The sequence below is a fragment of the Ixodes scapularis genome, unplaced genomic scaffold, assembly GCF_016920785.2.
Source record: "Ixodes scapularis isolate PalLabHiFi unplaced genomic scaffold, ASM1692078v2 PGA_scaffold10__122_contigs__length_95168666, whole genome shotgun sequence".
Classification (NCBI taxonomy): domain Eukaryota; kingdom Metazoa; phylum Arthropoda; class Arachnida; order Ixodida; family Ixodidae; genus Ixodes; species Ixodes scapularis.
Genome location: NW_024609836.1, coordinates 59610607 through 59623827, shown reverse-complemented (window position 1 = coordinate 59623827; position 13221 = coordinate 59610607). Strand labels below are relative to the sequence as shown.

Sequence of the window (13221 nt, the reverse complement as noted above, 5' to 3'; positions counted from 1 at the left end):
GAGCTTCGCCCCAATCAACATCATTCACCACGCGGAGATGTTTTTTGGAATTACGCTTCACAGGAGCCAATGGGAGGCTCGCTCCTTGATGACGCACGCCAGCCAATGGGAGAATAATCTATCAGAAATCGTCTTCACTTGGGAAAGGGGATTTTAGGTGCTATTTGGCGAACGTTTGGCGTGGTTTCAAAGCTGATGACGTCGGTTCGCTCCATGGGACAGTTAATGCTTTTGAATTAAAAATCAACAACTTCTCCTGAGCGAGTGCCAAATAAAAAAACACTGGTTCAATTTGTTTTTCTAAATTCAAAGTTTTCGAAGAGTTTAAGTGTCTCTGTGAGCTTCGAATTATCGAGAGTCAAATGTGGGGGTGACAAACTTGATTGGATCAGTCCGGAAACACTCCTCCCATCGTCTTTTCAATGCACTACGGCAATCCAATCTACGGCACGTGAAGGAGCACCCATGAATAGGAATGGTTTGTGTTTGTTTGGCAGTTTGCGATTCCCGAATGTAAAAAAAGCAGAACGATAACGAAACAGGTTATATGTCGACTTTGCGACAAATTCCCTTTGTTTCTTTTTTGTGTTCTTAACTTGCACTGTTGAAGGAGAGGGAGCCGTGCCACTTCCCGGACATGAGGGTACCTCGGAATGGCCCCAGAATACCCCACGCAGCGCGGTGCGAGGTTGACAGAAGGCCTCGTGGGATTTTCTGAGAAGGTCCGTCCCAAGCCTGTCAGCGTCGCGACGGCAATTACTTGCCGACGCAGGGGACGAACAGACTCACTCAGGGAGAGGGTCTTCCGGCACTGTGCGCAGACCCACGAGTTGGTTCGATGCAAGGATTCTCTGGAGAGGTTCCCGCAGGCCTTGTGGATCCCCTGCGACCCGCACGTGCTGCAGGTGATCACCTCCCAGTCACCACTGCAGACGACAAACGTAGAGCAGCATTTGTGCGTCGGCACACGGGAGCCCACTCGCTCGCCATCGCATAACCCCATCGCCATCACATCATGAAGTTATTAGAGTTCACGAAGTCACTCTCTATCGCATCATGAATTTATCCAAATTTACAGTCTGTCACCATCGCATCGTGAATTTGTTCGAGTTCATGAAGTCACTCACCATTACATCATGAATGCATCAGAGTACAAGTCATTAACCATAGGATCATGAACTCGTCGAAGTTCATGAAATCGCCCACCATCGCATGACCAACAAAGCAAAGTTCAAGAAGTCGTATCAAAAATTTAAAATTGTGATCAGTATGAAACAGCGCATGTTTCGCTCGCCTCCCTACGGGGAAGACTAACAGCTACGCTCTTCACTACGACAAACAAATTGACAGCGACGACCCTTATGGCGTGTGGTAACACCCACTTTTGTATATATCTGCTCATTACTTACTACCATAAAATACAGGTCACATGCAACCGGTCAGCACGTTTTATATTATCAAACTACCATCGTACATCAAGCGTCACATCCATGAAAGCTAGTCTCTCACTGCCCCCTCTTTCCACTCGTCGCACTATCTCCCATCTCTGTTTATTCCATAAAATTTACTATGCCAATTCACTCTTGAAAGAACAACTAATCAGTGCTCCCATCTACGTATCCTCTCGCCTCGATCACTGCTGCAAAGTTGGTATACCCACTTCCATTTCAAATTCTTTTTTCAAATCTTTCATCCCAAAAACATCTCGTGATTGGAACGGCCTTCCCTCACCCATTGCGTCCATTGGCGATTTTGTCCTCTTTAAAGAAGCTTTAACAAGTTACTATTCATGATCTGTGCCAGACTAACCATTTTCAGCGTTTTTTGTACTTCCGTTGCCCACCCCCTCTGTAATGCTTCGGCCCTGAGGGTATAATAAATAAATAAATAAATAAATAAATAAATAAATAAATAATCTAGACATGTGTGCCTGTCCGGTCAAATCCGGCACCTAAGGTATAATTCGGGAAATGTTGATAGCAGGCGGTTGAACGAAGTGGGCACTTTCGCGGTATTTTACGGCATGTCACATGCAACAAAGTCTTGTGGTCACTGAAATGCATAAGAAAGGGAACACACTGCTGCAAACTAAATTGAGACAGGTTCCGTTACGAGTGGTTAGTGCACGCAAACAGAGTTCTATGGCAAGGAATACGCAGCGGTGTCCCCTGCCAATTGTAGATCAGGTAGAAGTCACCGACACCCCACAATGCCAAGTTTGCGTACGTTTTGCCTAACGCCACCGTGCGGCACAGCACGCATGCAAGGCACACGTGACACCCAGTTCTCTGCCCGGCAAAGCCGATGCTGCCGACGTGGCTGGAAAGTCCCTGTAAGAACTGTTACGGTGCTTGGGACATGTCTCCAAAAAGTGCGCTTACCACGTCGACAAATGTGGTCCCCCGATTTACGCCCGACCGCGTCGCAGAAGCGTAGCCACCGTCGTCAACCACTATCACGGTCGCATCGCGGCGGCGGACATGGCAAACGCTCATTCCGCCACAGGTCACCCTCGAACTAGACGGTCCAGAGAATGCGACCCCAGTGCACACATTCTCTCACGCCATTTTGTTTTTCCGTAACTGCTACGCCCGGCCGCCGGGACTGCGACCTTTGAGAGTACGACACTCCGGCTCTTGCGACTTCATTTGTGGCCACCACGGGACCACTTTCGATGCATGGGCGAAATGAGACTAACCAGGCAAAGACACGTTCCGGGGACCGTACGGCTGTCGTAAAAAAAGACTGGAGAAACAAGGGCTACCTTTCCTCCAGCGACGTCTCCCGTCCATTGGGGCAGCGGCACCGCTCCGCGTCGCACCTTTGGTACCGAAAGAGCAGGTCTTGGTAAGCCCCCTGCTCCCTCTCCCAAGATGCATCCCTGTGTGGCACGTTTTCAACTGCTGGTTATTTTGTCGTGCAAGACGGTATTCGTGACGACGGGAAAGACATACATCCAAGCGCCGAGGGAACCTTTGTAACGAAGCAAACGCAACTCGAAGCGCTGAGCACATCGACAATTCCGTCTGCTCGGTTTCGTGGCTGTCTAAAGAGAGAATCCACATCGACGAGTGGTTCGAAAAAGCTTAGTCGGGAATTGGGAAAAGTGCCGTTTAGGCTCCTGGACATTTCGTGTCGCACGGATGGTTCGAGCACAGATGGCACTTTTGTAAAACCAATAGTCTTCCTCCTCTCCTTCCGTTCAATCAAAATGAGTGGCTCCTTGCATGCCGTGGGAGGACATGAAAAGCTGCAGGTAGCTACCGCAGCTGATTATGAATGTCATCAATAAAGGCTCACCAACTTGCGTGAGCCAGCCTGGCTGCTTTGCAGTTTCCACATTCTTCCCTTTGCCGTTTCCACTCCACAATTTAAAAAACGTCAAGTGCCGCTTCTCCCTTCTCAACACAGTTCTTCAAGAGTCAAAACACCCAGTAAGACTTTATCCTTTTTTTTTGTCATTTAAGGTTTTGCGAATTTTAGAATCCCAAAGGAAAATTGTACTGCAAGCATACCAGTGACACAAGCACTAAAGTAAAAAAGAAAATGTGGCTACAACTGAAACAATGTGCTACGCCTGGAGTAAACACACTACATGTCCAGGGGTTCACAAAGAGAGTCAAACCTTTGGGGTCAGAAGGTCAGTAAGGCCACGAAGCTCGACCAAAGCTCGATAAATGAAGACGGGCGTGCGGATGTCACTCACTGTTGGGGAATGCAGATGCCATGGTCCAACATCTCCTTCTGGAAGGCGTCGATGTTGTTGCAAATGCAGCACTTGAAAAAGTAACTTCCAGCACTCGAGGCCTGAGCCTGCAAGCAAACAAGATATTAGTAAAAACCCCATGAACTCTAAGGTCACACGCATCATCGAAACAAGACTTGGGAGTGTCGGAGGAAATATTTGTAGCTTCGATTTAGACGGTTCTGAAGCCAACAGACAATGGCGATGAATATGTTAATTGCACGTTCACTAAACGTGCTACTGATGGTGTGTATGTGTCTGTGTGGTGCACCTGCCTCGTTTTATTATTTAAAACTACCGTACATATCAGTCACTTGGGCATCTAATGGGTTGAAGGGCTGAGGGGACTCGGCAGGCTGAAGGGTCTGACAGGCTAAAAGGGTTTGAAGGTCTTATGGGCTGAGGTGTTTGATGGGCTGAAGGGGTTTAAAACACATCAGGGCTGAAGTGTTATTTTCAATTGGGTAGTTTCACACGCAGCAGACGGAACACGAAAGTGCCAGTGACTGAAGGCTCTATCACTTGAGCAGTCTTCCAAGCCTACTCTATCTCCCTCCAGAATAAAGGTTATGTGCCTTGGTGTTCAAAAATCTACTCATGTCCAATGTTGCTCCGTTTGCATCATCGCGTGATATAACCCACTCGAGTAAATTAAGTCCCCTCGAGTAACATTTAGAACATAGCCAACCCAACTTAGTCGAACGCTGCTGTGTGAATAGCCCTCACCAAGTTCATAGTGCTGGATTTTCTTTAGGTCATTTGCCAGAGTCCAGCAAGGGTAGTGATATGTGCCAACCCAGAAATGTCAAGATTAGACTAACAGAAAAGGGGGGAGGGGGAGCATTTCTTTGTTGAGTTACTTCGCCGTTGCACTGTGGATTTTGCCAGCCATAAAAACAAACTCATTCGTTTGCAGCATAGCAATGTCTGCAGTAGTCACAGGCTTATTGTTTTAATGACTTGGGTGTTGCGGACTTTGCCAGCCCCAAGAACTTTCCAGGATATGCCTGTTTGTAGCACTGTCCAAACTGGTGGACCTTTACTGCAAGATCTCCGAGGGTTTTGTTTTACAACAAGGAGCGGAACTGTTTTTTTTTTTTTTTTTTACAGTGCTGAAGATCTGCTTGCAAACAGCGTTGCCATGGGGTATGACAAGTATTTGCAGCATCACTTTTGCCACCCTGCCAAACCTGTCTTCTGTCAATGCTTGCGATTCTTCCTACCTCTAACCCCCAACGTCGCACCTTTCTTCATTCAAGATTGCCCTGAAAACATCATGTGCCTAAAGTTCTGCAAATTCCCCTTTGGGGGCATCCAAGCCTTCATCCCTAGACTCTATGTCCACCTGGGGAAGAAGCTGAAAGAAGGCCTCCATAAAGAAGCAGACACTCCTGAAGGAAGCGTTGCTCACTAACTTCAAATGGGCGACTTCTACATTTTCGAAGATAACGCTCTTAAGTAGAAATTTATGCGTGATGTTGTCACACACTGTGGTGAAGCCTCCGAACAAAAAAAATTGCTGTTTCTCGCCAGTATTCAGATCCCTAAACGACCATGTGCGACTTTCAGACCAAATCTTTGTTGGCTCTGGTTCTTGACATCTTGATAGCGAACTTTCAGTGATGCTGCCCTTTATGGTTGAGGATGCAAGTGCTGTGTCAGCATTTGGACGAGAGCCGGGTTCCATCAGTGAGCACACAACTTGCAGCTCGTGCGACAGTCTTTGGTAACAGGAGTGTGGAACCGGAAGCTGCGAGAATTTCACCATATAACACACTCCGTGTCAAAGCATCGGGCAACCTTTCACTAACTGCTTTAGATCATATGTGGCACGGTCAGGTTCTCAGGTTAGGGAGCGTCAAGGGGCGCACGTCAGTCGTCATGTGCCACATGACCCTTCATTGCTGCGGGGCACGTCACCAGCTCAAGTTCACAGCAGTGCCTCGTGCTCCGCCACCACTTCGCTGCGCCCCATTTCTTTATTTTCTCCCCGCGACTACAGTCAAACGCCTTCATAACGAAGTCAGCAGAACCGGCAATATTTTTCGTAGTACAGGTAACTTTGTTGTAGTAGTTGAGTATGAAAGATTGACAGTGCGAAACCGAATTAGTGCTGTTGCATACTGCGTACCCCCGCAACATTTGAGGTGTTTTAGTAAAAAGTATAGCACGAAATATAGTATGACCGACATCAGAAACTAGGTTTTGTACATCGACAACCACGTTATAAAAAAGGGGGAACGGTGGACGAGTTTGATAGCGCATCGCAGCTTGCAACTCCACCACCATTTTATTTTTTTCTAAATGGAAATTATATTGGCACCAATTTGTGCTCACTGCTGCGTGACGCAATTTAAAGGCACCAGGCCAGCGGTCGTACCGCCACTAGCAGTTTGCCATCTACAGCCGAGACACTGGGCACTCGTTGCAGAGTAATTTCACACTGTCCAAACTTCCACAGAACAAAATTGATCAAATTATTAAAGTATAAATCGCAACAATCACCAAACCACTGATGTTGACCGCCGAACACGCAGCAAAGAGACGTTTGGCGACCCTGTAATTTTTTACTTTTCTGAATTGGGTGGTGGCACACGAAAGCAGTGCAGCTCAGTTGCACTGCTTTCGTAGGAGCGGGCATGGCAGCACTGCTGAAGCTGCAATGGGCCCTGGCCACAAACTCGGCATGCAACCATAGTGTGCATGCAACAGCTGTAGTGCGCGGTGCAGCAAGGATGGGGTGAGGTGCAACACTGTCCCGGCAGCCCTTTTTCACATCTGTCCGGCACAAAAAGGGCTACTGATTTCGCTTAGATTTTGGTGTCGTGGGTAGAGTCACAGATCATGTTTCCGCCACCTCCATGACAGCATAATGCTGCAAGGCGGAGCAAATTCGGATTCGGATAGAGCGAGAACGGGAATCTAGGATTGACGAACATCGATGCGTCGGTCGAACAAATGCCAAGACAGCGTTAAAAACTTCCGACTGCCCATAAAAATTATATTTTTAATATATGCTCTCGTTCATGTGGGTCCTTTTAAATGCGGTGACATATGTGTAGGGTTCCGCGTTTTCGGTTTCTATTTTTTCAAAATTCGGCATACTTTTTTCGGTGTTTATTTAAAAATTCAATTTTCGTTGTTTTTTTTCTGCGTATATTTATGTCTACAAAAGTTTGTCGGCTTATTTCAGTGAATAGTATAAAGTAAACACCAGCGGATACCGGATCATATGATCCTTGTAGCTCTGATATTTGTGATCACTCAAAAAATGGCACAAATACATTAAAAAGAAATGGACACTTTATTTGGCAAATCTTTGCAACTGTAAAAGAAACAAGAAAAAGACGCAAGTACAGACAAGTCAGATATGAAGCCTATGCCCAAAAAACACGGAACTTCACCTTCTGCACATCAGGATTATGTGATCTTATTACAGTACACACGCACATACTTTCCCAGGTTCTCCTCGTTGATCCACACTCTTTCCTGTTAATATGACCCTGAGCTTTGAAAATGCTCTCTCAATGCTAACACTGGACACTGGCAGGCTGAGGAGATGAAGTGCTGACTGAGCCAAAATTGGTCAATTAACCAATTGTGGTCACCAAAAGAGAGACGGTGCAATGTTTTGAGGCACAACACAACATGTAGAGCTTGCATCAAGTCAGTCTTCCTTACGAGTTTGAAAGCACGTTCGTACATGGCAAGGTCATGGGGCATTTCGGACTTCACATTCCGATCGATGATGCGCACATTAAACTAAAACATTGTGATGGCATCTGTATATCCCATACATTTGGACACGTTTCGATAGACACCGTCGTTTCACTTTTTCGCCGCGGCTCTGCGGTACGACTGGAAGGTGAAAGTGATTTTTTCCGGTTAAAACTGATTTTTCCAGAATGAATCGAATCGTTTTCCAGAATTAAATCGAAAAGTTTAAATCGAAAATACCGAATCTAAAAACTGACCTTTTTCGGTGAAAACCGAATTTCCGAAAATGGATTCGGCATACTTTTATCAGTTTAAACCGAAAACTCCGAACCCTACATATGTGCAAGATAAGAAAAGAGTGCATGCAATGCCCAAACAAGGAGTCCAAGAAAAAGAAAAACTTACTTTATAGCAGAGTTAGCGGATTGGCACATATTCAATCAACGGCACGAGCTAAACGAAAGTATGCACGAACACACGACGGAGGAGGTGCCGCATCCGCAGTGCCACTTCCCCACCACCGTGCCACATAGTTTGTTTTGGTCTGGTTCAAATATTGCCACGCTAGTCAGCGAGCGACCGCGCGCGTGGCCGAGTGGTTACCGTGCTTGACTGTCGTGCAGAAAGTCTGGGTTCGATTCCAGTCAGTGGAATGCTCTTTTATTTGTTCTTTCATTGCGTTCTCGTGAGCTCGAGAACATTCTCGTCAGATCGAGTTCTGAATGTTCCAGTCGCCGAACAATCTAGGCCGATTGTTCTAGAACCAAACGCGCGTACATAAGGGACTCCGCGTGCTGATCTGCAGTCAGTTTTCGCCTAGCGTTCGACTCTGCTGCTACGCTGACTTCGACGCCCGCGACGCTCCGTTATTATCTTTTGTACCCTTTTATTTTTGGCACAAGTTCGCCACATTAAACGTTTATTTCTTTCTGTTTATTTATTGTTTATTGTTTATTGGTCACCACCCATGACATTTTGGTGGAGGTGCGGGGTACCGCATGCCCGTGCAGCGTTCCCCTCCCAGGACCCGCAGTGCAAGCCCGACTCCAAGCTTGCTGAGAAAACCTCTCAGCGCGGAACCTGAAACTCGGACCAGCCGCCACACCAAGGGAGAGGATCCGAAGTACGGTTTGCTCCTGGACAAATCCAAGCCGAAGAAGACAACGATGGACAACCAGTCGCAGGCCCCCGCCGCTCCTGCTGTCGTCTACCTACCCGTCGCTCCTCGGACACCGGCTCCCTTCCACGGCGAAAGCCACGAAGACATAAACGACTGGGTTCAACAGTACGAACAAGTGACCCGTCATAATGGGTGGACACCGGAACAGTGTCTGCAAAACGCTTACTTCGCCTTGAAAGCCACCGCCCGGAACTGGTTCGAGAACCACGAAGCTTCGATCACTTCCTGGGAGCAACTCAAGGCTGAGGTGCGAAGAACGTTCACGAACCAACAACGAAGAGAACGCGCGGAAGAGCTTCTTCAAGCGAGGATTCAAGGCCCTAACGAGAGCGTCGTTAGCTTCGTGGAAGATGTCCTGCGACTGACCAACCGCGCCGATCCCGAAGCATCCGAAGCAAAGAAGCTCAGAGTCTTGGAAAACATTTTCGGTGGTCTTGTGCGGAGCCCGCCTACCACCGTCGAAGGCTTCATGACGGAGGCCACCAACATCGAACGTGCCCTTCAAGCACGAGCCGCCCACTATCACCGAGTTCCCGGCATCGGTTCCTTTTCGCCTTCCGGCTGCAACACCACGGACATCCGCGAGATAGTCCGAGACGTCGTCCGGGAGGAGATCGAGAAACTTCTACCTGCCGCCGCAAGCCCAGCTTCGCCCTCAATCGCCGAGATTGTCAGGGAAGAGGTCCAGCAAGCGCTGCAGCCTGAGGTTCTCGTCAGCACCGCTCCGGAACCACCGACGTTGAGTTACGCCACAGTGGCCCGACGGCCACCGCCTCCTTGTCGCACCTATGTCACGCTGCCCCGACGTCAGTCTCCTGCGCCGCAGCACGACCGACACCACGACGACCAGGTCCAGTACGCCTGCCCGGAGCCCCGCGCACCCCGCAAGACCGACGTGTGGCGAATGCCCGACCGACGCCCTCTGTGCTTCCATTGCGGGGAAGCGGACCACACCTACCGCCGATGCCCATACCGATGACTCGGGCTGCGCGGGTTCCACCCCAACGGCCCGCGCCCCCGTCATGGTGAACGCCCTATCGAGATCGACGAGTACCTACGACGACCTCAGTCCCCCGAGCCTACGTCACGCCGAGAGTTCCGGTGGCCGTCACCGCGACGTCCAGCTTCGCCGATGCACCGACCACGACGTGAAAGCCTGTCCCCCCTCGCTCCTCGCCGGGGAAACTAGGCGCGGCAACCCCTGGAGGTGGAGTTGCCGAAGACGACCGACGCCAAGATTCTCCACAAACGTCGAGGGGCCCCCACTCGAACGCTACCAGAGACCAAAACGCCGCCGCTGCAGTGGTGTCCAATAACCTAAACGTCGTCATCGACGGCCACGACGCATCTGCACTCGTGGACACCGGAGCAGACTACTCAGTCTTGAGTGGGAGGCTCTCCCGCCGCCTTCGAAAAGTCACGACGCCGTGGGATGGACCTCAAATACGAACCGCCGGAGCGCACCTCATCACACCCATCGGGAGATGCACTGCTCGCGTCGAGATCTGCGGTGAAACGTGCCCTGTGAAGTTCATTGTTCTACAAGACTGTTCCAGAGACGTTATTCTCAGCATGGACTTTCTGTGTGAATACGGCGCCGTCATCGACCTTGGTGAGAACAGATTGACGCTGCACAAGCCTGTTCCGTCTTCAGAGAAACCTCAAACAGCGTCAGCCGCCGTTCGAGTCGCTGCCGACCACGTGAACCTGCCGCCGCGATCAAGTGTTGTCGTACCCGTAGTGGCCGACGTAGCTACCTACGGCGAAGTTGTTCTTGAAGGCAACCTTCAATTACTCCTAGAAAGAGGAATAGGCGTCGCAAGAGGGGTGGCTGAACTCCAGGATGGGCGCACCGTGGTCTTCGTGAAACTTTCGACAAGAAGCGCAACACCTCACGAAAGGTGCCGCTGTAGGCCACGTCGAGGAAATTCGGAACTCCGCCGAAATCGCCGCGATTCCTGAAGAATCATTCCCACCTCAGCAACACATTACGGCGCCAGCGCAGCTCGACATTGACCGCAAGCTTCCAGGCCCGAATCGACGGCAGCTAAGTGACCTTCTCACCGAATACAGTGACTGCTTCGCGACGTCGTCGAGGGTGCGCCAAACCACCATTGCGAAACACCGTATCGTTACCCAGGACGACGCGCGCCCTGTCCATCGATCGCCGTACAGAGTCTCCATTAAAGAAAGGGAGGTGATCCAGGAGCAAGTGCAAGAGATGCTGAATGACGACATAATCCAACCCTCAAGCAGTCCGTGGGCCTCTCCAGTTGTACTGGTTAAGAAGAAGGACGGAACGCTTAGGTTCTGCGTGGACTACCGGCAGCTGAACGCAGTGACGAAGAAAGACGTCTATCCACACCCCCGTATCGACGACACGTTAGACCGGCTGCGCCACTCCCGATACTTTTCATCCATGGACCTGAAGAGCGGCTACTGGCAGATCGAAGCCGACGAACGGGACCGAGAGAAAACAGCTTTCGTCACGCCAGATGGGCTGTACGAGTTCAAGGTGATGCCCTTCGGACTGTGCACGGCTCCAGCAACTTTCCAGCGTGTCATGGACACCATACTGGCAGGACTGAAGTGGCAGAGCTGTCTCGTCTACCTCGATGACGTCGTAGTGTTTTCCAGCGACTTCGACGAGCACTTGCGACGACTCCGAGCAGTTCTCCAAGCCATACGGACCGCCGGACTCACCCTGAAGCCGTCAAAGTGTCGGTTCGCCTATGACGAACTGAAGTTTCTAGGTCACGTGGTTAGTAACGAAGGCCTTCGCCCCGACCCAGAGAAGACTCGCGCCGTCGCAGCATTTCCAGTACCGACAGACAAGAAGGCCGTGCGAAGGTTTCTTGGACTATGTGCCTACTATCGGCGCTTCATCCGGGATTTTGCAAGGATTTCCGCACCACTCACAAACCTCACAAAGGACGCTGAGAAGTTCGAATGGGCCGAGAAGCAGCTACAGGCATTCGACAAGCTGAAGCGACGACTGCAGACTCCTCCTGTTCTAGGACATTTCGATCAAGATGCGGAAACCGAAATTCACACGGACGCAAGTAACGCTGGACTTGGCGCGGTACTGGTTCAAGTGCAAGGCGGCACCGAGCGAGTTATCGCCTACGCAAGTCGGACACTGTCCAAGGCGGAGAAAAATTACTCCACGACTGAGAAAGAATGCCTTGCTGTCGTCTGGGCAATCACGAAGTTTCGTCCGTATTTGTACGGGAGCCCGTTCCGTGTACGGGCCACCACTCGCTCTGCTGGCTTGCCAACCTCAAGGACCCGTCAGGACGCCTCGCTCGATGGAGTCTACGACTACAAGAGTTCAACATGACTGTGGTCTACAAGTCAGCTGGCCGCAAGCACAGCGACGCCGACTGTCTGTCCAGAGCCCCCATCGAAACACCTTCCGGCAGCAGCAACGACGAAGACGACGAGTGCTTCCTAGGTGCAGTGAACACCGACGACATGTCACGACGTCAAAGAGACGATCTTGAGTTGCGCGCGCTAATCGAGCACCTCGAAGGACGAGGGAATACTGTCCCCCGTGTCTTGTCGAGAGCCCTGCCGACTTTCGTCCTCCGACAAGGTGTACTTTACAAGGAGAACTTCGGAGACAACAGCACACCATGGCGTCTGGTAATCCCCACCGACCTTAGAGAGGAGATCTTCAAAGCCTGTCACGACGACCAGACGTCCGGACACCTTGGTTACAGCCTTACGCTGGCCCGAATTCGTGAAAGGTATTACTGGCCCAAGCTGCCGAAGACCGTTCACTTCTACACACGGTCCTGCCACGAGTGCCAGCGACGCAAACCGCCGACGAAGCCAGCAGGTTTCCTGCATCCGATCGCTCCCCCGACCGTACCGTTCCAGCAGATCGGAATGGATCTACTTGGTCCTTTCCCACCATCGACGCAAGGAAACAGATGGATTATTGTCGCCACAGATTATCTTACACGGTACGCCGAAACGAAAGCCCTTCCTGTAAGGACTGCTGTGGAAGTCGCCAAGTTCTTTATCGAATCCATCGTCCTCCGGCACGGCGCTCCCGAAGTCTTGATCTCAGACCGTGGATCATCGTTCATGGCCCAGCTGACGCAAGAAATCCTTCGTCTCAGCCACACCAGCCATCGGCGCACAACGGCGTACCACCCGCAGACCAACGGGCTGACGGAGAGACTCAACAAGACCATCGCCGACATGATCTCCATGTACGTCGACGTGGAGCACAAGACATGGGACGAGGTGTTGCCGTATGTCACATTTGCCTACAACACGGCCGTGCAAGAGACCACCGGGGTGACACCCTTCCAACTGGTTCATGGTCGTAAAGTAACGACAATGCTGGGCGCGATGTTACCCCACGAACCGGCTCTCGACGGAAGCGACGACGCCCAGGTGGTTGCCCAACGGGCAGAAGAAGTCCGCCAGCTCGCCAGACACCGTATTCAAGCCCAACAACGTGTCGACACTGGCCGCTACAACCTTCGTCGTCGGGATGTCCACTTCCAGCCCGGAGACAGGGTATGGGTGTGGACACCGATCCGCCGCCGTGGTCTCAGTGAGAAAC

At 50.7% G+C, this 13221-nt stretch overlaps 1 protein-coding gene across 3 annotated transcripts in view; it reads right to left on the bottom strand.

Moving 5' to 3' along the window:
• The window catches only part of LOC8052255 (PHD finger protein 7), a 74964-nt gene that overhangs the window by 4497 nt on the left and 57246 nt on the right, over positions 1-13221 (bottom strand). For all 3 annotated transcript variants that reach the window (XM_029991666.3, XM_042288471.1, XM_029991664.2), the window contains 3 exons: positions 3707-3813; positions 2765-2881; positions 790-926 (listed from right to left, as the gene is read on the bottom strand). In XM_029991666.3, the coding sequence (XP_029847526.2) occupies positions 790-926; positions 2765-2881; positions 3707-3813 (361 nt within the window). The remainder of the gene's footprint in view (positions 1-789; positions 927-2764; positions 2882-3706; positions 3814-13221) is intronic.